This window comes from Poeciliopsis prolifica, unplaced genomic scaffold (genome assembly GCF_027474105.1).
Source record: "Poeciliopsis prolifica strain line A6 unplaced genomic scaffold, Auburn_PproV2 SCAFFOLD138, whole genome shotgun sequence".
Classification (NCBI taxonomy): Eukaryota; Metazoa; Chordata; class Actinopteri; order Cyprinodontiformes; family Poeciliidae; genus Poeciliopsis; species Poeciliopsis prolifica.
Genome location: NW_026562513.1, coordinates 279,703 through 303,518, shown reverse-complemented (window position 1 = coordinate 303,518; position 23,816 = coordinate 279,703). Strand labels below are relative to the sequence as shown.

The 23,816-nt window shown below is 48.2% G+C and overlaps 1 protein-coding gene and 2 non-coding genes across 3 annotated transcripts; 2 read left to right on the top strand and 1 right to left on the bottom strand.

The window, feature by feature from the left end:
* Window positions 1-9,094: 9,094 nt before the first annotated feature.
* On the top strand, window positions 9,095-20,541 carry LOC129355582 (protein PAT1 homolog 1-like). The gene is given in 23 exon segments (XM_055025177.1): window positions 9,095-9,219; window positions 11,798-11,903; window positions 11,973-12,077; window positions 12,080-12,148; window positions 12,244-12,468; window positions 12,540-12,616; window positions 13,093-13,173; window positions 13,239-13,358; window positions 13,360-13,437; window positions 13,525-13,626; window positions 13,737-13,823; window positions 14,336-14,525; window positions 14,528-14,552; window positions 14,632-14,776; window positions 14,908-15,025; window positions 15,094-15,191; window positions 15,267-15,326; window positions 15,568-15,713; window positions 17,691-17,850; window positions 17,985-18,110; window positions 18,951-19,042; window positions 19,115-19,264; window positions 19,337-20,541. Coding segments are annotated over 23 exon segments (2,397 nt in total). The 5' UTR covers window positions 9,095-9,204; the 3' UTR covers window positions 19,359-20,541.
* A 518-nt stretch (window positions 20,542-21,059) lies between these two features.
* On the bottom strand, window positions 21,060-21,132 carry trnak-uuu (transfer RNA lysine (anticodon UUU)). Its single transcript has one exon. It is a non-coding gene; the product is annotated as a tRNA-Lys (tRNA).
* Window positions 21,133-22,240: 1,108 nt separating this feature from the next.
* Window positions 22,241-22,332, top strand: trnar-ucu (transfer RNA arginine (anticodon UCU)). Its single transcript is given in 2 exon segments — window positions 22,241-22,277; window positions 22,297-22,332. It is a non-coding gene; the product is annotated as a tRNA-Arg (tRNA).
* Window positions 22,333-23,816: the final 1,484 nt, after the last annotated feature.

Genomic DNA, 23,816 nt, shown 5'->3' with positions numbered 1-23,816 from the left:
TCAGCATCCAGAGGCTTCAGAAGGTATTAATAAATAAAGTTAAGTCTGGATATGTGGGTGAGACGACATCACTGACGATTCAGAGCAGAGAACAGACCGACAGGCAGTGAAGGAGCGTTTTGGTGACCGTTCCTCCTGGAACGCTGTCGGAGCTCAAGGCCGTTTAGTCTCAGCCTGGCTGGACTCTAATAAACTCTATAATGTTTGTTTTCCATCACGGTGGAGCCCAGATCCATGTGGGTCGGTCCAAAAGAACCAAAACATCCACAGCTTTGCTTAAAGCTTTAATGCAGCCGGTCGCTGATTTTAGAAATGAGTCCAAACCAGTGACGGCATCTTCTGGCCAATCAGGAACCAGCGGAGCCCTGATGTCACGTTCAGCCCAACTGAGCATGCTGGGTACTCCAGCCCAGGAGGTGCTGAACGATGGGCCGGTACCATGCAGGCACTGGGCCGGTACCATGCAGCCACTGGGCCGGTACCATGCAGGCACTGGGCCGGTACCATGCAGGCACTGGGCCGGTACCATGTAGCCATTGGGCCGGTACCATGCAGGCACTGGGCCGGTACCATGCAGCCACTGGGCCGGTACCATGCAGCCACTGGGCCGGTACCATGTAGCCACTGGGCCAGTACCATGCAGGCACTGGGCCGGTACCATGCAGGCACTGGGCCGGTACCATGTAGCCACTGGGCCGGTACCATGTAGCCACTGGGCCAGTACCATGCAGGCACTGGGCCGGTACCATGCAGCCATTGGGCCGGTACCATGCAGCCACTGGGCCGGTACCATGCAGCCACTGGGCCGGTACCATGCAGCCACTGGGCCGGTACCATGCAGCCACTGGGCCGGTACCATGCAGCCATTGGGCCGGTACCATGCAGGCACTGGGCCGGTACCATGCAGCCACTGGGCCGGTACCATGTAGCCACTGGGCCGGTACCATGTAGCCACTGGGCCGGTACCATGCAGGCACTGGGCCGGTACCATGTAGCCACTGGGCCGGTACCATGCAGCCACTGGGCCGGTACCATGTAGCCACTGGGCCGGTACCATGTAGCCACTGGGCCAGTACCATGCAGGCACTGGGCCGGTACCATGCAGGCACTGGGCCGGTACCATGTAGCCACTGGGCCAGTACCATGCAGGCACTGGGCCGGTACCATGCAGCCATTGGGCCGGTACCATGCAGGCACTGGGCCGGTACCATGCAGCCACTGGGCCGGTACCATGCAGCCACTGGGCCGGTACCATGTAGCCACTGGGCCGGTACCATGCAGGCACTGGGCCGGTACCATGCAGGCACTGGGCCGGTACCATGCAGCCACTGGGCCGGTACCATGCAGCCACTGGGCCGGTACCATGTAGCCACTGGGCCGGTACCATGCAGGCACTGGGCCGGTACCATGCAGGCACTGGGCCGGTACCATGCAGCCATTGGGCCGGTACCATGTAGCAATTGGGCCGGTACCATGTAGCCACTGGGCCGGTACCATGCAGGCACTGGGCCGGTACCATGCAGCCGGTACCATGCAGGCACTGGGCTGGTACCATGTAGCCACTGGGCCGGTACCATGCAGCCATTGGGCCGGTACCATGCAGGCACTGGGCTGGTACCATGTAGCCACTGGGCCGGTACCATGCAGGCACTGGGCCGGTACCATGCAGGCACTGGGCCGGTACCATGCAGGCACTGGGCTGGTACCATGTAGCCACTGGGCCGGTACCATGCAGGCACTGGCCGGTACCATGCAGCCACTGGGTCGGTACCATGTAGCCACTGGGCCGGTACCATGGAGGCACTGGGCTGGTACCATGCAGGCACTGGGCCGGATCAGCCGGGCTAAGCGGCACCACCAGAATAAACTCATCATGAAACTAAATATGTATCATCATCATGTCAGCATGAAACCCGTCATCAGGTCACTTTAATGCAGTTTGATGGATGATAAGCAAACACAGAATGACCCGGTCGCTAAGACGACACATGATGCAGAGAACCATCTGCTGATCCATCAGCAGCAAGATGAGATGAAACAAAGCAGAGACGTGTTGGTGACGGACACGTTGCTCCTTCCTCTGAGTGAGAACAGAGAGCAACCAAACCGAGACTGTCGCTGACCCTCAGTGATGCAGATCAACATGTTGCTGCTGCTCTCTGATGTTCGCTCTGGATGGGACTGTTTTATTCTAAAGTGGAAACTTTTGAACCATCTGTGTGGTTCCTCCACATGGAAACAGGATAAAAACTTTGCTTTTTCATGTGGACATGAAAAAACCTGTCATAGTTTTTATCTCAGCCTCTAAGCTGATCTGCAGCCAAGCGCGTCACACCCAACAGGAACAAATCATTTGTCTTGTCGTTTTATAATCCAATGTGATGCACAGAAGAAGTTTGAATTCATCTGGACTCTAAACTAGAGTCTCCAGTTTGCTGTTTGTCTTTCTGGTTCTTTTGTTCAGCTGATGGAGTTTTTATTCCAGGCTACATGTTTAGCGCCTCTTACAGGTTTGAAGAAGTATTTCTCTGTGGATGGAAACATTTCTGGAAACGATGCAGTTTCTGTGTGAATGAGAGTCTAAAGCAAACAGACCAAGTAATTCTCATCAAAGCTTCCAAAATGCACTAATGTTTCAATGCATTGCTGTCTTTATTGTAATATTCTTTACCTTTTTGTCTTTATTCTTCTGGAAAATAGTCAGAATTAACCCGACTGACTAGAACTATGCAAACTTGCCTGGTCTTGTCTTAGACGTCCAACAACAGCGACGACAATAAAGCAGAAGGTGAATCTAATCAGAGCAAATCAACCAAACTGTCTCTGGACCCTAAAAACAGAAAAACATAAATACCAACATAATTACTTCTGTTTAGTTCATTTTACAGCTCAGAAAAACAGAAAAATATAATCAGTTCAGTTTCAGTTGTTTTATAAACTGAGTTACAGTTCGATCAGAAACGGAGCGCCAAGTTTATTATCATGTCAAGTTTTCTATTGATTACCTGCTGAAGCTGCCAGTCTCTGCTGAGTCTTCTTGGTTCTGAAGGCTTTGAGCTCCACAGCGGTTCTGGTCTCGGTGAAACTCCTCCCACCAACACCTGGACCGGCCTAACAGCCCAGGTGAGTCCAGAACCCAGGTGAGTCCACAGCCCAGGTGAGTCCAGAACCCAGGTGAGTCCACAGCGCAGGTGAGTCCACAGCCCAGGTGAGTCCACAGCGCAGGTGAGTCCACAGCGCAGGTGAGTCCACAGTCCAGCTGGACTGTTGGACCTGTGGTGGACTTGGATTGGACCTGCTCAGTCTAAAACATCAGAGGACGAAACCTGTCAGGTGAGTCCTGCAGAGACGTCGCTGCTGTTTGTGAGTCTGATCTCACAGGTCCAAACATGAACTGGAAACATGCAGCCGGTTTCTTGTCTTCTATCATCTGATAGGATGAAAACGCCGTAAACTCCCTTCGCTTACAGACCTTACAGAACGAGCAGATAGAATCTACAACATTCCTGGAGGACAAAAAGATCCAAACATGTTTTTATCAGCCAAACTGGAAACTTCAGAAATTAGAAGAAGTTTCCAAGAGAAGCTGCCTTCCTAACAAATCGATTCCTCTTGTTTTATTGTGTGAATCTGAAGTGATTTGAAATAATTTGGGGATATGAACAGACCATTAGGAGACCAGCCAGCTCTCTCACTGAACACTGTGAAACATTTTCATCTGGATCAGTTTCTTATCTGGAGAGCCACGTTTGGACCGCTGCTGGAGTTTGGCTGGAGGCCACAAAGACACTTTTCTGGTGCTGCAAATGGCCCCTGAACCACAGATTTAACACCTTTCTGCAGCAAAGAAAGAAGAGAAAGGATGAACAACACAATGAGGTTAAAGATGTACCTGCATCCCATCGTGGAGGACAAACAGCGAGCAGAACAGAGAACCAAAGATTTATCTGTATTTCATGACCAGAGAGGTTATATAGTTTACTGACGGTCCCTGAACGCACCATGGCTTGGCTGAACTGCAGGCTCAGTCCTGCAGAGCAGAACAGAAAATATTAACAATGGGCAATAAATATAGAGTCACACTGCAGGAAAATGTCCCAAACAAAGAAACAAATGACGGGAGCAGAACTTCAGCCTCTGATAAACCCTCCAGAACCTTCTGCAGGTAAACAAAGAGATGAGACAGAAACATGTTTGATCTGCTGGCAAAACTTTACAAAGCAGTTTCGGTTTTCTAAAGATCTGGATGTTCATATTCAATACAGAAATAAAAACAAATACAAGCAAGCAGAGTGTTGAGCCATGAGAGAGAAGAGCAGCAGAGAAAGGTGAGGACAGAGTGACGAAGAACAGCCGAGCAGCCATTCATCAGAGTTCTTCCAGAGTTTTCTAGATGCATTTTCTGGACAAAACTTTTGTTCTTATGTGATGTTCAAAACAAAAGAAGAGCTTTAAGCGTGAAATGTTCTGAAGGAACGTTGATCTGGTTGTTCAGGCTGGTAGAGAGAACATGAAAGAATCTATGAACCCAGAGGAGGAACAAACACCTGATCTGCAAAGTAAAAGAAACTAAAACAACCCAAAAACATTAAGGCGTGAACAGGGTATGGCAAGACCTTAACAACAATAATACGTCAGCTAAAGGGATTATGGCAAGACAAGTCTGGAAAATCCTCAATGGTAATAAACCAAGAAAAATCTGAATTCAAACACAAACCAATTGATCATTGATCAGAGCACATGAAACCAAACATGGCAGTAGCGCGAGAGCTCCCCCTGGTGGTTAAACACTTTCAGCCAGTCTGAATTATTACTGAATAAATCAGACGCAGCAGAATAATTGGACGTGATGAAGGAGCATAAAAAGCTCCTGCTGTGCGACCTGATCTCTGTGGTGATGAATCACAAACCTGTCAGTCGTTTAGGAGCCTAAAACATATTTGATTCTGTTTGAATCTGAATGAAAATGTCAACATTTCACCAACAAAACATGAAAATAAAAGTGTTTACCACCACATTAATATTTTGGCTGAACAGACCGGTTCGAAGGCCCAGAGAGAAATTAGACATGTTTTGTGATTTCTGTGCTGAAGGAAAGTTTTTCTGCTTCACCCAGACGAGGATCCTCAGGGAGGAGGAGCTGCTGGTGTTTTACACCCTCGATAGATTTGCACTCAGATTCAATCACACTATTTATCTACTTTTTTCCTTCCACACAATTTTCTCCTGTTGGAATATACAGTCATAATCAATAATCAGAATATGTTCAGAAGAGGCTCATTTGTTAACATTTTTCACAAAATCCACATTTTTTCTCATTATTGGTCTAACATAGTATTATAATCTTAAATTAAATGTTTTCATCAACTTTAAGAAAGAAATCAGAATAATGGCTTTGAAACAAGATAGAAAAAACATAAAATCACTTTAGAATCATTAAAATCCTCATCTTGAGTCTTCAACCGGCATCATTTGAAGCAGGAACTCAGAATTCGTCCTAGTCAAAGTCCTGACAGGTCTAGTAAACATAGTCCAGCATGATGTGAGTTCGTGGATAACTGGGACGGAGAAGTCCACCTGGAATCCGCTGGAGGAGCTTGTCATCCCAGTTAGAGCTCCAGATGTTCCTGAGGAACCAGAACAAACATCTGGCTGCCAGGTAGAGCGCTCCGGCTTTCAGGAAGAGTTTCAGGAACCAGGAAAATCCGCCTTCGCTTCCTTTACCATGGCTGCCTCCAGATCCATAACTGGATCCATAACCAGATTCTATCCATAACTGGACCTGCTCCAGTAATCTTCATAATAATCTGCAGAAAGACAATCAGAAAAAGTCAAATCTGCGCTCAGCCTCAGAAATATATTCACTTTGCTGTTTTATTGTCACATTCATACAATTAAAGTTAATCAAATTAATAAAGCTTCATAAATTAGCTGCTTGTGGTTCAAAAAATGAAAAAACAAGAACAAAATGTATCTGAATCACTGTCCTTACATTCTCTAAAGTAAAGGATTAAATAAGTGTTTGCTTCTTCCTACTCCTTGTCAATTGGATTCAGCGCTTAGCATCAGCTATCATACTGCATTGGTGTAGCACTTTAGCATTAGCACTTTAGCTTTAGCACTTTAGCTTTAGCACAACTAATGTTTTAGTTAGCAATAGCCACCACTGCATTCATTTATCTGTCCATGTATTGGTGGGCAAACGTCCACTAATCTGCTAATGCGCTAATAGCAGAGCTAACATCCTCTACCCAAAATGCAGTGCAGCAAATGACATTTATTCTTTACCAAGAACATTAAATATGCTATTAGTTGTGCTACATGTGTCATAGTGGATGTAAGCATAAATTCATTGCGTTAGTGTTAGCTTCTGCTAAATATTATGTTGTTGTAGCACTTTAGCACTAGCTTATGCTAAATATCAAGTTGGTGAAATTTTTACCAAATATGTTGAAATAGTACTTCAATGTTAGCAGAACGAGTATTAATGACTCGCAGCTTTTGGTTAGCGCAGCTAGCTTTTGGTTAGCGCAGCTACTTTTTGGTTAGAGCAGCTAGCTTTTTGATTAGATCAGCTAGCTTTTTGATTAGCGCAGCTGGCTTTTTGGTTAGCGCAGCTAGCTTTTTGATTAGCGCAGCTGGCTTTTTGGTTAGCGCAGCTAGCTTTTTGGTTAGCGCAGCTGGCTTTTTGGTTAGCGCAGCTAGCTTTTTGGTTAGCGCAGCTGGCTTTTTGATTAGCGCAGCTGGCTTTTTGATTAGCGCAGCTGGCTTTTTGGTTAGCGCAGCTGGCTTTTTGGTTAGCGCAGCTAGCTTTGTGGTTAGCGGCGCCTCCACTGGTGACCTTTGCTCTGTTTCTGTAAATCTCTCTAAAATGTGAAAACAGGTTGAGTGTTTACCTCGGTATGGATCCGACCAGCTGGAGCGCAGGGAAAGTTCCCTCCGAGGTTTCGGTTTCTTGCTGCTTTGCTTCTTCTTCTTCTTCTTCTTCTGCAGGGTGTAAGTCACCAGGCTCCCGCTGCCATCTGGGTCAGTGCTGGAGCAGAACTGGTCCAGGTCCAGCTGGCGATTGAAGGCCTGGGAGAAGAACTCGGTCGGATCGTTCTGCATCATGCTGAGCATCATCTGGACTGAAGGGTTCTCCGCGTCCTGCAGCATCACTACCTCGTCATAGTAACCCATCTGAGTGAGGAGGGAGCTGAGGTCCAGCTGCGGGTTCTGCAGAAGTCGGATCAGTTGCGAGCTGACCTCATGAGTTCCGTCGGATCGGAACCGTCCAGCAGCAGCGTCTTCGTGTTCTGTGATGTAGACCTTGTCCAGCAGCCGGGTCTTCACCTGGTAACTGATGATGATGCGGTCGCTGTTGGAGACGCCGCCCGCCCCGAGGTTCTCCCGGACGAACGGCGGCAGGTCGGCGGACCGCGGGTAAGACTGGGTGCTCAGGTTCCCGACCACGAAGTAAACCAGCTGGAGGGAGAGAGGGAGTGAACCCGACCTCTGAACGAGACCGGACACAGAACATCCACTGTTTCCACCCTGAACTGCTTTTAATCTTTGACTTTCAACCAGACTCTTCTGTAAAAAGATGTTTAAATATGAAAAATGAAGTTTTCAGAGGGAAGAATTAGGAAAGATTTTATGCTTCCATTTGAGTCTCTACTGCTTCTAAACACTACACACTACACCGTCACCCTAAGGACGGCTTGGAGGCAATATGTAGAAGAAGGTAATATTTCATATGCTTTAGCTACATTCATGCTATCTATACTATCTGGCCGTTTATATAACAACACCAACACCAGAAGTTTTTCTTCACAGGCTGGAGCTCATGGCAATAAACAAAGAACAGAGTCTAGAAAAAAAGCAATTTTTCAACAATCATATCACAATTAAATATTTTCCTGAAATCGTGTCCAAGTACTTCAGGTTTTTACCAAAGCGGAGCCACTAAAGACGTTTATGCTGACGGTAACTTCCAGTTCCTGCTTTTAAAGATTTACTAAAAAATCATCTGGAGATCAAATTCTGTCATTTTTGGCTCAATGACGAGTTTCTTATATTCACTCAGTGAAAGGTGCTTCTGTGGATCTGCCACAGAAGCATGGCGGCGCCAACATGGACGCTACGCTGAGGATTCCTGAGGAAAACATGACAGAATGGCGTCATTAGAGAACAGGAACGATTCATCAACACGGTTCCTCATCACCTTCAGGCTGTCCACCTGACCGAGAACAACCAACAAATTCAGCTGGAAAATATCAAACATTTCCTTTTATTAAACAGGCCAGTTTTATTTAACCTTTCATACAAATCTTGATGCAATCTGCTGTTGTTTAGATATTAAGAGACAATGTGAAAACAGATCCATGATCCATGGCTAAACTTTCTGGAGGATTTCTGTTAGTTTAGCCAGTTTTCTTTAGACAAACCCGGCTTTAAACATAGAAATGTTCATTGTGACTCAGGTAGGGTCAAAATCAGTTTATTCGTGTTGCCATGTTGGATCATGCAGCTGGAGAGAACATGTAAAGACCCCAGACTGGGATTTGAACCCAGAACCTTTTTGCATTGATGCGTTAAAAACTCACTTCATTTCCTGTAACATTGTAAACATTGTTCCTGTCATTTTGGCCAGATTAATTCTGTCCTATAGCTGAAAATAGCCCCTATTCTGATTATAGTGTTATTTACTATTATTTGTTTAATAGAATATGTTCCATCAAAATACGGTTTATTAAACTGGACTTTAATCACCGTGATCAATGCATCTCCCCTTCATACAACCTGCAGGTTGTCTGAGTAAAATGAACAAATAATGGCAAAAGTGGACAAATATTACTGGGTCTGCTTTTACATTTTTACCCAAACATTTCTTGGAGATTAAAGTGCATCGTTTAATAATTTAAATGTTTATCATCTTAAAGTAAAGAATAGTAAAAGCAAAGGCATATAACCGTTAAAGATGAGAGCAGAGCCTTGTATTGAAGGCTGTTTTCTGTCTGTTTTCTGTCTGTGTTGCCAGATCTCCTCAAGTTTCCATCCTGCTTCCTTGTTGTCCAGCAGAGGGAACGCCCCTGCAGCGCTCGACGTCAGATACGACGTCAGATACGTGCTCGTTCACGTCGGTTCCGTACGCGCGGTGCCTCTGCGTCAGTCTCGCGCCTCCTCGCTCCCGATGCTCTCCTTTTCCCAACAACCAGAAGATAGATGTTCCGATTTCAGGTGAGATTTAACCTTGAGAATCGGTTCCGGTCCGGTTCTGGACGGGACGTCTGGGGCCTGAGGAAGGTGTTGAGGGGGAACCTGGCCTGGTCGGGGTTTAAATGTCCTCCATTCCCTTTTGTTTGGACCTCAATGCCACCTGCGGCCTGTGAAGCAGCGCGCTTTCCTGCTGGTTCATGCGGAGCGACGGCGTGCGTTCTCCGGTGCCATGGCCCGGGACGGACCTGTGGTTCTGTGGGTCAGCCTGTGTTATAACGGGCCAGATTCTGATCGTTTCCGTATCGGCGCTAGAAGGAGCTGGTTCCATCAAGTTTTCCGTCTCCGGTTCAAAGCGTGATGTAACGGCGGTGCTAGCTTAGAGGCTAACTGTCCTGGAGGCTGTCAGGGGTCTGTTCGGCTCCTGCAGGGCTTCACCTGCTTTAGTTGCTTTGAAAATCAAAACTTATAAATCAGTACATTTAATATATGCTCCATGTTCTAACAGGGATGGAAAGTGCAGTCTTTTAGAGCCGGTGTCCTGCAGGTTCAACACCTGAATAATAAATATGACTCACTATGAGAGCTCTGCAGAACCTGCTGAGGTTCTGATTCAGACTTTGGTTCAGGTTTGTTGGTGCAGAAATATCTGAAACCTGCAGGACACCTAGTGTGGAGATTTAAATAAGAGAAAATAAAGTTCCTCAGGTTTCTGTCTGCAGCTGTCAGAACGGTTCTGGTCTAATTCAGATCTTAACATCAGACCAGGAACCAGAACTCCAGTGTCTCCATGCGGCCAGTTTGACCTCAGAAAGGAGACGGACTGAAGCTTCTGTCTGAATGACAGCTTTATGTTATTAAATGGACACAATTAGGGTAAAAATGTTGGGAGGCTTTCAAACGTGACATCACCATCAAGCATGGTGGTGGCGGCATCATGCTGAGGATCTGATGTGCTTCCAGCTGCTGGAAAAGCTGATGTTTGATACTTAGACACAGTTTTGTTTTCCGACAGGACAAAAATCCCAAACACATCTGGACTGGCAAAAACCTGCAATAATTGATCATATTGGCAAAAACTGATATGAAGTAATAAAGATTTATTAGTATTAACATTAATTTCAGATAAAAAGTCGTCCAACCAGCAACTGGAAAAATTCATTATTTCTTTAGTGCATTTGTAGCAACAATTCTTTTGTTTTTTATTTTAATGTTTTTTATTAAAGTTAAGCTGCTGATGTAACAAACTGATGCTGGTCTGAAGAATCGTAGATTTAAAAATAATTAAAGTTTAGATGCAAAAATATTTAAAACAGAGTGAAATTCCCCTGAAAGCAGCTCCAGTGTTGAGCCTCGAAAATGTTTAGTTTCATTTTTATATCCTGAATGTCAAAATATTTGATGTTTGACCAGATTAATAATTTTATAAATTATAATGTTTAATAATAAAACTGGGTCGTTTATAATAATGTCTCATCATATTCATCAGCTTTAATTACCAGTAATTACAGCTGAATAAAGCATAAACTGATCATTAGAGTATCAGTTATTGATTTGACTTCGATCAGGCTGATAGAAATGAGAAGACATGAAGTGTGATGAGAGCAGATGAGTAAACAGTTTGTGCAACAGAAACTGTTTAAAGATGATACCAAATAATAATTCGATTTCTGTGAACAGAATGTTGTGGTGATCGATGACGTGAACGATGACGTGTCTGGACTCGGTTTGGTCCAGGACCCGGCGCTGACTGAACAGCAGAACCACGGAGCCTGAAACATAAAGTTACTCATTTGTAAATAAAACGGTAATATTTTGTGACATCACATCAGTCACACATATGTGAATTAAAATGAATCAAATCTTGAGCGATTTTGTGATACTGGTGAAAACTGTTCTTAACAAACCAGTAAATCACAATGAATCCGGTGAAACCAGTATGAAGCACAAAGGTCAAAGGTCTCATGTCGGCCCGTCGCAATAAATTCTGCTGGACGATAAGTGATCAGAAATTATAGCAATAAATGATAATATGTATCGCTCTTTGATACCATTTTTAAGTAACATAATAATAATGAAAGAACATTTTCAAGGATCAATAAACTTTAATTTCGAATAAACATTTAACACTTGAGACTAGAAAACATTTTAAATGTCCAAAACAAACAAAATGAATGAAGTTTCTGTAAATAAAACTTTTATCATCCAACAAAGAGGAAAACAATAAATCATTCAGATTATTGACCTCATTTTAATTGATCATTCAGATGATTGATTTATTGCGACAGATCTTGATCGGTATTTTCTCAGCCTACATAAAGAACCACAGACTGAAACAAGGGAGAGAAAAAGGAGAAGCAGGTTTTGTCTCTGCTCGGCTCATCCTGTCCTCCTCCTGGACGGGACATTCTGCTGCTGCTGCAGAGACGATGTGGGTCAAACAGATTCAACGTGGCATTGATTCACTCACAGTGATGTGAACTACTGTAACGGGTCTGATGGTCGGTTTCAGGTTATTTATGAGATCATGGCGATGTCAGATTAATCTGCTGACAGTTCTGACCAGTTTATTAGAGGATAATCCAGGATCTTCTGCTTTCAGTCCCTGGATGACGACTGTACTCTGGAGGAAGAGGATGATGGGCTGATTGAGGAGGAAGATGAGATCGATCAGTTTAATGACGACACGTTTGGAGCCGGCGCCATCGGTGAGCAGTCGCCGCTTTCTTCTTCTACTCTGCGGTGGTTCTGGGATTAAAGCTGCTCTGTGTTTCCAGATGACGACTGGCAGGAGGAGCACAAGCGCCTGGCGGAGCTGGACGAGCGGGACGGGCTGGGCGCCAGGCGGGGCCAGGGGGGCGGAGACTCCTCCCCGGGCCCCGCCCCTCCACCGCCGTGGGTCGGCACCCTCCGCTCGGCTTCTCTTCGTCTTCCTCTGGACTGCCGGGTCACGGTGGGTTTGGGCCGCCAGGTCACGGTGGGTTTGGGCCGCCGGCGCCCCTGAGAGCGGTCCGTTCCGGGTTCTGATGCGTTCTCGTTTCTCTGCAGACGAGCGATCGGGAGGCGGCGACCTGGCCGAGTCTCTGGCCCGCTTCATTCTGGACGCCGACCCGGCCATCGCCGGCGTCGGAGCGGCAGAGAGGCGCGGGCCGGCCCCCGGGTCGGCCGGGCCGGTTCTGTCCGCGCTGCGGGGCCCGGACCAGCCCAGAGTCCTGCAGCAGCCCGCCTGCATCCCCCCCAAACACCAGCTGCCCCCCGGACCCCCCGCCTCAGGTGAGCAGGTCACCTAGTGACGGGTCACTTCCTGTTTGGACGCTTTCTGAGCTGAGATGTTTGTCCCGCAGGCCTACCCGCCTCCTCCGTGCTCAGCTACCAGCAGCAGCAGCACCTCCTGCGCAGAGGAGCCGCTCCCATGGGCCAGGTCCGTTCCTCGGTTTCCCTCACGCCGTCATTCAGAGGAAGTGGAGCAGAATCATCTGAAGCTGCGTTTTCGCTACAAATACGATGTTGCTATGTTCAGCTAACATTAAAAAATTAAATTTCATAATTACAGTGTTTCTATTTAATAAGAAACACAATTAAAATCACGTGAATGAGTTTATTTACAAAATAAAACATTAAGAAACAGGCTGCGCCATCAACTTCCTGTCATTGTCGTCTTCATGGTTTCCTCCAGTAGCAACATCCTGTTGTGGATCACATGACTCATAATGTTTCCATGGAGGTTTGCCGATAACTCCTCATCGTTGCGCGCCAACAGCTGCTGTTTATCCTTTGCTTTTGATGAATCAAGTTTAGTGCAAGAAACTTTTCAAATTAAAGTCTGAATTCCAACGGTACCAGTAAAGGTCACCGGATCTGACCTTTAGGTCTGCCTTTCCCACTTCGTCTCCACAGATGAACTCTCACAGCATCTGGGACAACAGCATGGGCTTCGGGCCGGTCAGCGTCACGCCGGGACTCGTCACACACATGGAGGTGAGAGAAACGCCTTTCTCCTTCCAGAACCAGAACCTGAGCTCCATCTTCTGCTCCGTCCTCAGGACAGTCCACTGATGTCCATCATCAAGGAGGTGGGGCTACCGAAGCGCCCTCCTCAGGGGAGGAGCGATGAAGGTCACGACCTGTCAGAGAGAGCCCCGCCCCCCCCCCCCTCCTCCTCCTCCTGTGATTGGCTCTCCTCCGGTGAGGGCGGTGCCTATCGGGACGCCGCCCAAACACCCGATGAGCCTGAACCACCAGGTGAGGCGCGGCGACGGACGCTCAGACCGTAGCGTGTTCCTCTGAGTCTCCAGCTGTGTGTGTGTGTGTGTGTGTGTGTGTGTGTAGGTCCACCACCCCACGGCGGTCCATGTGCGAGCCCCGGTCCAGCACCGGTACCCGGCTCCGTTCCCTGAGCGCCTCTCCCCCAACACGCTGCTCAACATGGCCGTGAGTCTCTCTGCTTCCTGTAATCGGTTCTGCTGTCATCTTCCAGTCCTGATGTGGAGAACTGACCCGTTGTCTTGGTTCTGACCCGTTGTTTTCCTGGCTCTGTTCAGAATTCTCCGTTGTGTCGCGGTCCGTTCCCTCCCAGAGTCGGTCCGGTTCTGTCTCAGCTCCAACGGGCTCAGCTGCTCAACTCCCAGGTCGGTACCACAGGTTTGTTCTGCAGGACTCCGGGTCCAGGACAGAACCAAGCACTGGTTCTGATGCAGCTTCCATTTCCAGTTCTACCAGAGAACCCAATAAGAACCCGGTTAAAAGGTTCTGACCCATAAACGCAGCTTGTTTCCTTTTCTTTGGCTAAGAAAACCATCAGAACCGGGATGATCCGTTCTCTGGTTCTGGTTCTGCTGTTTACTCAGAACTCAGATATTCAGGTTCTTCTGGAACCGTTCAGCTTTTGCTATGAAGCGTCCAGAACCGGACCCTGGTTCCAGGAGGTTCTGGTTCTGCTCGCTTGGACCATTAGAGTTCAGCCTGAAACCTGATTGTTTCTCCAGAACATTTATCTGGGTCGAGGGTTCTGCTGTTTCCTGGTCCCTTATTGGTCACTTCCTGTTTGTGTCAGTGTTCTGGCTCCTGATTGGACCAGTTTAATTGCAGTTGATTCGTTAGTAAGTGCAGCTCTGTGACACGTTCCGCCTCCGTCCACCAGGTGGCAGGTTTTCCTCGCGGCGGCCCCGGCCCTCCCCTGCTGGCCGGCGCCGGGTTCAGGCCCTTCTTCGGGGGCCCCCCTCCTCCTCACGGCCACAGGATGGGCCCCCCGCCGCCGCACGGCCCCCCCAACCACACGGCGCCCATCAGGCACAACACGACGCACCTCCACCCTCAGCACCGCCGCATGCTGCGCAGCGCATGCAGAGCCGCGGCGGGTGAGAGCGCGCTCGCTTCCTCTGCCTCGTTAGCTGCATTAGGAGCTTCTGTTCTCAGAATCCGCCGCTTGTTCTGCAGCGACCGGGTCAGAACCGGGCTGGACCGCCGCAGCCGAGACCCGTACAGCAACCTGATGAGCCAGAAGGAGAAGGAGTGGGTCACCAAGATCCAGATGATGCAGCTGCAGAGCACCGACCCGTACCTGGACGACTACTACTACCAGGTAGAACCGACCTGTCGGTGTCTGAAGGTCATGACTTCTGGTGCTTGAAGGTCGTGACCTCTGGTGCCTGAAGGTCGTGACCTCTCGGTGCGTTCCGGTGGACAGACAGGCGTCTCTCTGTCTCCCTGCAGAACTACTATGAGAAGATGGAGAAGCGTCAGGAGAAGGAGCGGGACAGCAGCAGGAAGGAGCACACCACCAAGCTCATCACTCCGCAGGTGGCCAAGGTGGAGCACACCTACCGGCCAGGTGAGGACCCGCAGGGAGCCTCTGTCCCCCGTCCTGCGGGTCTCCTGACGTCCTGCGTGTCTCTGCAGTTCAGTTTGCGGGGTCTCTGGGGAAGCTGACCGTGTCCAGCGTCAACAACCCGAGGAAGATGATCGACGCCGTGGTAACGACCCGCTCCGACGACGAGGTGGGTCCAAACGTCCAGGTGAAGACGTCCCTCAGCTGCGGCCTGTCCTGAGTCCTTCTGTCTGTCCTCCTGCAGGAGAAGAGGGAGAAGCAGGTGTGGAACAAGAGGCGCCAGGTGCTGTACACCGTGGAGAAGGTAGGGGGCTGCGCCCTGCCGGAGCGCTGCAGCACGTCTCTGACAGACGGTCGCTTCCTATTGATGATCAGTTCAAACACACATAAATATTAATAACGTTTCAGTTCATACTGAACTGCCGACTTATTTAAACAAGATTCTTTTTGTTTGAACCAAATGCTGCAGGATCATATTCTTTATTTCCAAACTGGTGAGAATCAATAAGGAATCAATAAGTTCTGATCAGCTCCCGTCCCTCCAGATGTACAGTCTGCTGCTGGAGGTCCAGGACTTCGAGAAACGCTTCGTCCAAACGCCAGAGGAGGACAGAGACGCTCTGCTGGAGCAACACAAGAGCAACACGGAGCAACTGAGCAACTCGCTGCAGGACGGGGACTGGGAGGACAGGTGGGACTGGGAGGACTGGTGAGACTGGGAGGACTGGTGAGACTGGGAGGACAGGTGGGACTGGGAGGACTGGGAGGACAGGTGGGACTGGGAGGACAAGTGGGACTGGTGGGACTGGGAGGACAGGTGGGACTGGGAGGACTGGTGAGACTGGGAGGACAGGTGGGACTGGGAGGACAGGTGGGACTGGGAGGACTGGTGAGACTGGGAGAACAGGTGGGACTGGGAGGACAGGTGGGACTGGGAGGACAGGTGAGACTGGGAGGACAGGTGGGACTGGGAGGACTGGTGAGACTGGGAGAACAGGTGGGACTGGGAGGACAGGTGGGACTGGGAGGACTGGTGAGACTGGGAGGACAGGTGGGACTGGGAGGACAGGTGGGACTGGGAGAACAGGTGGGACTGGGAGGACAGGTGGGACTGGGAGAACAGGTGGGACTGGGAGGACAGGTGGGACTGGGGGACAGGTGGGACTGGGAGGACAGGTGGGACTGGGAGGACAGGTGGGACTGGTGAGACAGGGAGGACAGGTGGGACTGGGAGGACAGGTGGGACTGGGGGGACTGGTGAGACTGGGAGGACTGGTGAGACTGGGAGGACTGGTGAGACTGGGAGGACAGGTGGGACTGGGAGGACAGGGGGGACTGGTGAGACTGGGAGGACTGGTGGGACTGGGAGGACAGGTGGGACTGGGGGGACTGGTGAGACTGGGAGGACTGGTGAGACTGGGAGGACAGGTGGGACTGGGAGGACAGGGGGACTGGTGAGACTGGGAGGACTGGTGGGACTGGGAGGACAGGTGGGACTGGGAGGACAGGTGGGACTGGTGAGACTGGGAGGACAGGTGGGACTGGGAGGACAGGTGGGACTGGGGGGACTGGTGAGACTGGGAGGACAGGTGGGACTGGGAGGACAGGTGGGACTGGGGGGACTGGTGAGACTGGGAGGACTGGTGGGACTGGGAGGACAGGTGGGACTGGGAGGACAGGTGGGACTGGGGGGACTGGTGAGACTGGGAGGACTGGTGAGACTGGGAGGACAGGTGGGACTGGGAGGACAGGTGGGACTGGTGAGACTGGGAGGACAGGTGGGACTGGGAGGACTGGTGAGACTGGGAGGACAGGTGGGACTGGGAGGACAGGTGGGACTGGGGGGACAGGTGGGACTGGGAGGACAGGTGGGACTGGGAGGACAGGTGGGACTGGGAGGACTGGTGAGACTGGGAGGACAGGTGGGACTGGGAGGACAGGTGGGACTGGGGGGACAGGTGGGACTGGGGTGACTGGTGAGACTGGGAGGACAGGTGGGACTGGGAGGACAGGTGGGACTGGGGGGACTGGTGAGACTGGGAGGACAGGTGGGACTGGGAGGACAGGTGGGACTGGGAGGACAGGTGGGACTGGGAGGACTGGTGAGACTGGGAGGACAGGTGGGACTGGGAGGACTGGGGGGACAGGTGGGACTGGGGGGACAGGTGGGACTGGGAGGACTGGGGGGACAGGTGGGACTGGGGGGACAGGTGAATAGTGGGTTTGGTGACATTGACTTAATATTTGATGATGATATTTTGTGTTATTATTCTCATGATAAATAATGAATCAGTTTCTGTTCGACTGAATGACGATATTATAAATCAGTTTGATTTGTATATAAACTTCACACTAATTATATTTAATCACATTTTATAATCAATTATTATTTATTGATACTTTCATTAAATGAACAGCAGAGAAAATAAACTAATTAATGAAAACAGACTTTTTTATCATTAATAGGAATTTATTCTGACAATAAATAACAAATAGATGATTTTGTGTTTTGTGTGTTCGTGTGCGTGTGTGTGTGTGTATGCATGTGTGTGTGTGTTCGTGCGTGTATGCGTGTGTGTATGTGTGTGTGTGTGTGTATGCGTGTGTGTGTGTGTGTGTGTGTGTGTATGCGTGTGTGTGTATGCGTGTGTGTGTGTGTGGCCCTCAGGGTGAGCGATGAGCAGTGTGTGATGATCCTGTCGGTGCGGAAAGGGAAGCGTCTCGTCTCCAGGCTCCTCCCCCTCCTGCCCGGGGCGCAGGCTGCTGGCGTTGTCATGGTGATTGCACGCAACCTCCCCGCCTTAGCGAAGAAGGACAAGCAGGACCAGGTAGCCATCTTTGTTTCCCGTCAGAAAAATCTCTTTAACAAGAAAATCATTTTTCTGATTTTGTTCAGCCGTTTTCTTCTTGGTTCCTTCGTAAAACAGTTTTTAAGTAAAGAAGCTGCTTGTTCCCCTCGCAGGCGTTGTGCTGCCTGGTGGAGCCGGTCTCTGCAGTCATCCAGTCTCTGTCCAGCTCCGCCCTCACAGACCTGCTGCAGGAGCTGCAGGGCGGCGAGGGCCAGCTGGCCGCCGCGCTGCAGAACAAGGTAACACATCGATGCAGGCCAGGCGGCGGCCGCTCAGGCGGCGGCCGCTCAGGCGGCGGCCGCTCAGGCGGCGGCCGCTCAGGCGGCGGCCGCTCAGGCGGCGGCCGCTCAGGCGGCGGCCGCTCAGGCGGCGGCCGCTCAGGCGGCGGCCGCTCAGGCGGCGGCCGCTCAGGCGGCGGCCGCTCAGGCGGCGGCCGCTCAGGCGGCGGCCGCTCAGGCGGCGGCCGCTCAGGCGGCGGCCGCTCAGGCGGCGGCCGCTCAGGCGGCGGCCGCTCAGGCGGCGGCCGCTCAGGCGGCGGCCGCTCAGGCGGCGGCCGCTCAGGCGGCGGCCGCTCAGGCGGCGGCCGCTCAGGCGGCGGCCGCTCAGGCGGCGGCCGCTCAGGCGGCGGCCTCTGATGGCTGATGGAGCTGATCATCAGTTCAACATGTTATATACGAAGAAAAAGTTGTTTGATGCGTAAAAACTCATAATTACATAAAAATATTTTACATCTGCATTACATATTTTTCACCAGCGGTTGCTGCAGTTTTTTCACCTTTGCAATGCATGCTGGGCAGATTATAGTTAACTTGACTGAGGCGAATGTTACGAGTCGCTTCAAAGTTTTCACGAACCGTTTTACATGAGATTCCTGTTAAAACAAACTCCATCTACTGTTTACTACATCAACTAGATGCTGCTGCTAATGATGCTGCTGCTAATGATGCTCCTGCTAATGATGCTGCTGCTAATGATGCTAGACACAAACAGTTCTAACCTGGAGACGACATGGCGGCGGCGTTGTGACACTATTCTATAAAAACCAACCGGTCTCCAGTGTTTTCTCGCTCTGTCTGCAGTTCGGCGTGACGCTGCTGTTTCTCATCCTGAGCGAAGGAGAGCGCATGCAGAGCTCCGACCCAAACTGTGAGCTCATGGACGACAATCGATGGTGAGTCTGCGCCGACGGTTCGTCCTGCTTCCTGCCTCTTCATCGTCCTCATCATCCTCTGTGTCGGTCCAGGACTGAGTTGGTGTTCTCGGTGACCAGGGAGCTGCTCGGCGTCCCGTCTTCATCGCTGGCTCCGCCCCTCTTCACGCCTCCCAACCTGCTGTCTCTGTTCTCGCGCTACGTGGATCGGCAGAGGCTGGAGCTGCTGCAAGACAAGCTACAGTGAGGCTTCATCGGCGCTCTTCATCGGCGCAGACAAACACGGTGCTGAATGTAAATCTGTTTGTTTTCCAGGATCTCTGCTTCATCCAGGTAGAAGTTACTACATCATCATCGTCAACATGGCCCCTCCCCACTCAATGCAGAACTTTGGTGTGTGTGTAAGGGTGTGTGTGTGTGTGTGTGTCAGGGTGTGTGTGTGTGTGTGTCAGGGTGTGTGTGTGTGTGTGTCAGGGTGTGTGTGTGTGTGTCAGGGTGTGTGTGTGTGTGTCAGAGTGTGTGTGTGTGTGTCAGGGTGTGTGTGTGTGTGTCAGGGTGTGTGTGTGTGTGTGTCAGGGTGTGTGTGTGTGTGTGTGTCAGGGTGTGTGTGTGTGTGTGTGTGTCAGGGTGTGTGTGTGTGTGTCAGGGTGTGTGTGTGTGTGTGTCAGGGTGTGTGTGTGTGTGTCAGGGTGTGTGTGTGTGTGTGTGTGTGTCAGGGTGTGTGTGTGTGTGTGTCAGGGTGTGTGTGTAAGGGTGTGTCTGTGTGTGTCAGAGTGTGTGTGTGTGTGTGTCAGGGTGTGTGTGTGTGTGTGTCAGGGTGTGTGTGTGTGTGTGTGTCAGGGTGTGTGTGTGTGTGTGTGTCAGGGTGTGTGTGTGTGTGTCAGGGTGTGTGTGTCAGGGTGTGTGTGTGTGTGTGTCAGGGTGTGTGTGTGTGCTCTGGAGGCGAATCCGTCTGGATCATTTTAAAGCAGAAGAATCTCTCGTCACATGTTGTTTTTCTGTTTAGTCTGGTTCTTTCTGTGTGTGTGTGTGTGTGTGTGTCAGGGTGTGTGTGTGTGTGTGTGTCAGGGTGTGTGTGTGTGTGTGTGTGTGTGTGTGTGTGTGTGTGTGTGTGTGTGTGTGTGAGCAGGTGTGTTTGTGAAACAACCTGAATGATGACAAAAATGAAATCTGCATTTTTAAATATCTTGTTTACAATTATGCCTGTGATAAAATTAAAAGTATTTCTATTATATAGAAAGTGTTTCTGTTCTGCTTCCTGTCTGAGTCATGATTGGTGCTTTCGTCGCCATGGTAACGACAACATCCTGCAGTGATGCATGAATTCATGCCAAAGGAGTCCAGACCACGTTCTGCTTTGATCACATCCAGAATTAAAAAGCTTTAGTTTTATTGGTCTGATCATTTAATATTTATCTAATAAAACTCTTGCATTTCCACCAACTGTTTGTCAGAATCATTAAATAATCAGGTTTACCTCTGAGTTGCTATAGAAGTCAAATAAAAAGGTTTGCATCACATGACATGGTTTTCTCATACTTTATTTAATCTGCCTGATGGCAACCCAATAATTTAACATTTTGACATCAGAATCAACTAAGATCATGAGCACAAATTAATATTTTGGTGTTAAATATTGATTCCCACAGTAGGAACACAAAGTATTCCTGTAGAATCTTGTGGGTTTCCAGTTGGATGTGGCTAAAGACAGGAAGATGGAGGAGCCACACAGTTTTTGACCTCGCTTTTTCTTTCTCTTTCCTATTTACTCTTTATTAGTGTGGAATGTAACATTTTGTACTGTTTTGATTTCTGAAGTGAACAGTTCAACGTATCAAGAGGATTCAGTCTGAAATGAAGGGGAAAGACGGAGAGCGTCCAGCTTATGGCTTCATTAATTAGGAACCTCCAATTACGACCATAGAGTAAAATGTCTAACAGTTGGATCTAAACTAAACTTACACATTGAAACGGTTGAAATTCACACCTGAAGGGTCTCGGTTTGCGTTTCAGGTCAGAAATACATTAAAAAAGCTAACGCCCGAACAGGGACTTGAACCCTGGACCCTCAGATTAAAAGTCTGATGCTCTACCGACTGAGCTATCCGGGCTCTGAGCGCAGAGGTGCGGAAGACTCCATTCATTCCTCCAAACATGGCGGTGGATGGGCCGAACCAGAGTGCAGCTCTATATCTATTAGAATCAGTTTATCTCTACACACGGCTCGTTCTGTCTGCCATTCTGTTTACTGCTAACACGCTAAAAACAGTACAGGGATCACTTCCGCTTTTCTGCTTCAAAATAAAACACAGCGCGAGTGAAATTAGAGCCAACTCAATTCATTCTGATCGCAATTTCTATTTCTAATTTCTCAGTATTTTTCTGAAATGATGCCAGTATTCCATGGACAGATGAGCCAAACATCATCAGGACAGTTTTGTAGGAACAAGTTTCCTTGTAGAACTTCCGTCACAAACTTTTATGAGATGTAGTTTTGTTTGTTGTCCACCAAGTGGCAGTATTGTACCTGGTTAATTTCTAGACCATGTAATATCTTAATTTCCCACCAGATGGCACTGTTGGTTTCCTCTGGCTTTTCTTTCTGTTAAAACGTCCAATAATCTGTAGGACATTTTGTTAGGAAGATTGAAAACTTCAGCCAGGCAAAAAGCAGCGAAGCGAAGATAACAAACCAGAAACATGTTTCTAAAAAAAAAAACTTCAGCTAATTATCATTTAAATGATCTCTTTAAAACGCCAGACCTGCCTCGCGTCCCGCCCAGCTGGAAGAAACGCTGTGACGCAAATCTTTGTTGACATTTAATATTTATTCTACACATTTTATAGCTTTGGAAAACGTTAAGAATGATTGTGTCGTGTTTGTCCTCCTACAGAAACATATTCAAACAAAAAATATATTTCCCACCGCCATCTTCTTCCATTTTCAAACATTTTTTGAAAAAGCTCCAAATAGCCGCTAGGGCGGCGCTAAAGAGCCGCAGGTTGCCGACCCCTGTCTTAAGTTAAACATTTTTAGTTCGTCATCCAGTGTAAATATCACATTATCGCCTATTTGATGATGATGACAAAGATGAAGAGCAGAACCAGTTTTAGGAGGTCAGAGGTCAATCATTAGGGCAACATCAATGCTCGAGACCAAAGACAACCTGGAGGCAATGCTGCTGGTTAAAATCCAGAGTGCGCCGCTGAGCAACAGGTGGCTCCGTGGCGCAATGGATAGCGCATTGGACTTCTAGTCAAACACTTGAGAGGTGATTCAAAGGTTGTGGGTTCGAGTCCCACCGGAGTCGCATTTTGTTTTCTCGACAATTTCATAAATATATTTCCAGAAGTTCCAGATTTGGTTTAATCTGTCAGCGAGTTCAGTTCCGCTGACAACAATCCACGAAGAGCAACTTTTGTCTCACTGGACGTTGGAACGCGTTGCTTCTATCAGCCACTAGAGGGAGACTGTTCACCGTTAAAACCAAAGGCAGCTCCGACATCGATGAAGCTGGTTAACCCTAACCTCTAACCCTAACTTCTAACCCTAACCTCTAACCCTAACCCCTAACCCTAACCTCTAACCCTAACTTCTAACCCTAACTTCTAACCCTAACCTCTAACCCGGTCTCGTGCTGGTATTTAGCCTTAGATGGAGTTTACCACCCGCTTTGGGCTGCATTCCCAAACAACCCGACTCCCAACATGATCAATACATTGTGATCATGTTCCTCCCAGCATGAAGGAGAATGATCAATACATTGTGATCATGTTCCTCCCAGCATGAAGGAGAATGATCAATACATTGTGATCATGGCGGTTCTGCTGCATCCGCTGTGATTTGTGTGAAACTGCCGTTAACCAAACCAAAATCTGCTCTCATCTGATTCATATCTGTTGTTTTTATCAGAAATCAGAAACTATGGGAAATTAAACTTCATCCAACAATAAAATCATCAGATCAATATTTTATTCTGGTTACCAGAAGTATATTATGTCCAGAAACAGGAAATAAAATCCTCTTTATTGGTCATTATTTATTTATACTGGAGGAATAAAAATGTTAATTATTCTAATTTCAGATGAAGAAAATAATTTTCAATTTAAATGTGATTTTATTAAGATTTTAGAAGGATAGTGGTAAAATACATATTTGGATTTTGATTTACTGACATTCTCAGAATAAACTGCCTTGAACTAAACTCTAGCTGAAAATTATTTTTCTGTTATTCTATTGAATCACTTCAGGAACTCATCAAATCAATAACAAATCCATAATCGATACACAAATTACAGAATCTGGTTGGGTTCCAGGAGCCACTTTAACAAAAAGGCATCTAAACAGTATTTTATTCGTTTTTGTTAAATATTGGTAATTTATATTCTTATCTTTTCAACTTACTTTTTGACTGATTATTTATTTGATAATGTATTGATTATTTTATTGATATTGGTCACAAGTTTATCACAGAGCAATATTTTCAGAAAGTGACGATGTTTTTGTTCAGGTTATGATTAAACCATCTGTTCCTGTGTTCTGACCCGCTGCGGTTCTGACCCGCTGCGGTTCTGACCCGCTGCATCCATCATAAAGGTTCTGGCCCGGTTCTGAGATCCAAAGCTTATTAAGATGATCATCATCTTTTATGGATTCTCTTTGCAAACCAGAATCTCCTGTTTAATTAAATATTTCTTAGTTTTAAAAAAAGCTGCTGTGTCTGATTGGTTAATATATTAATAATATATTATTATATTGATATATTAATATATTAACATAATAATATATTACTAT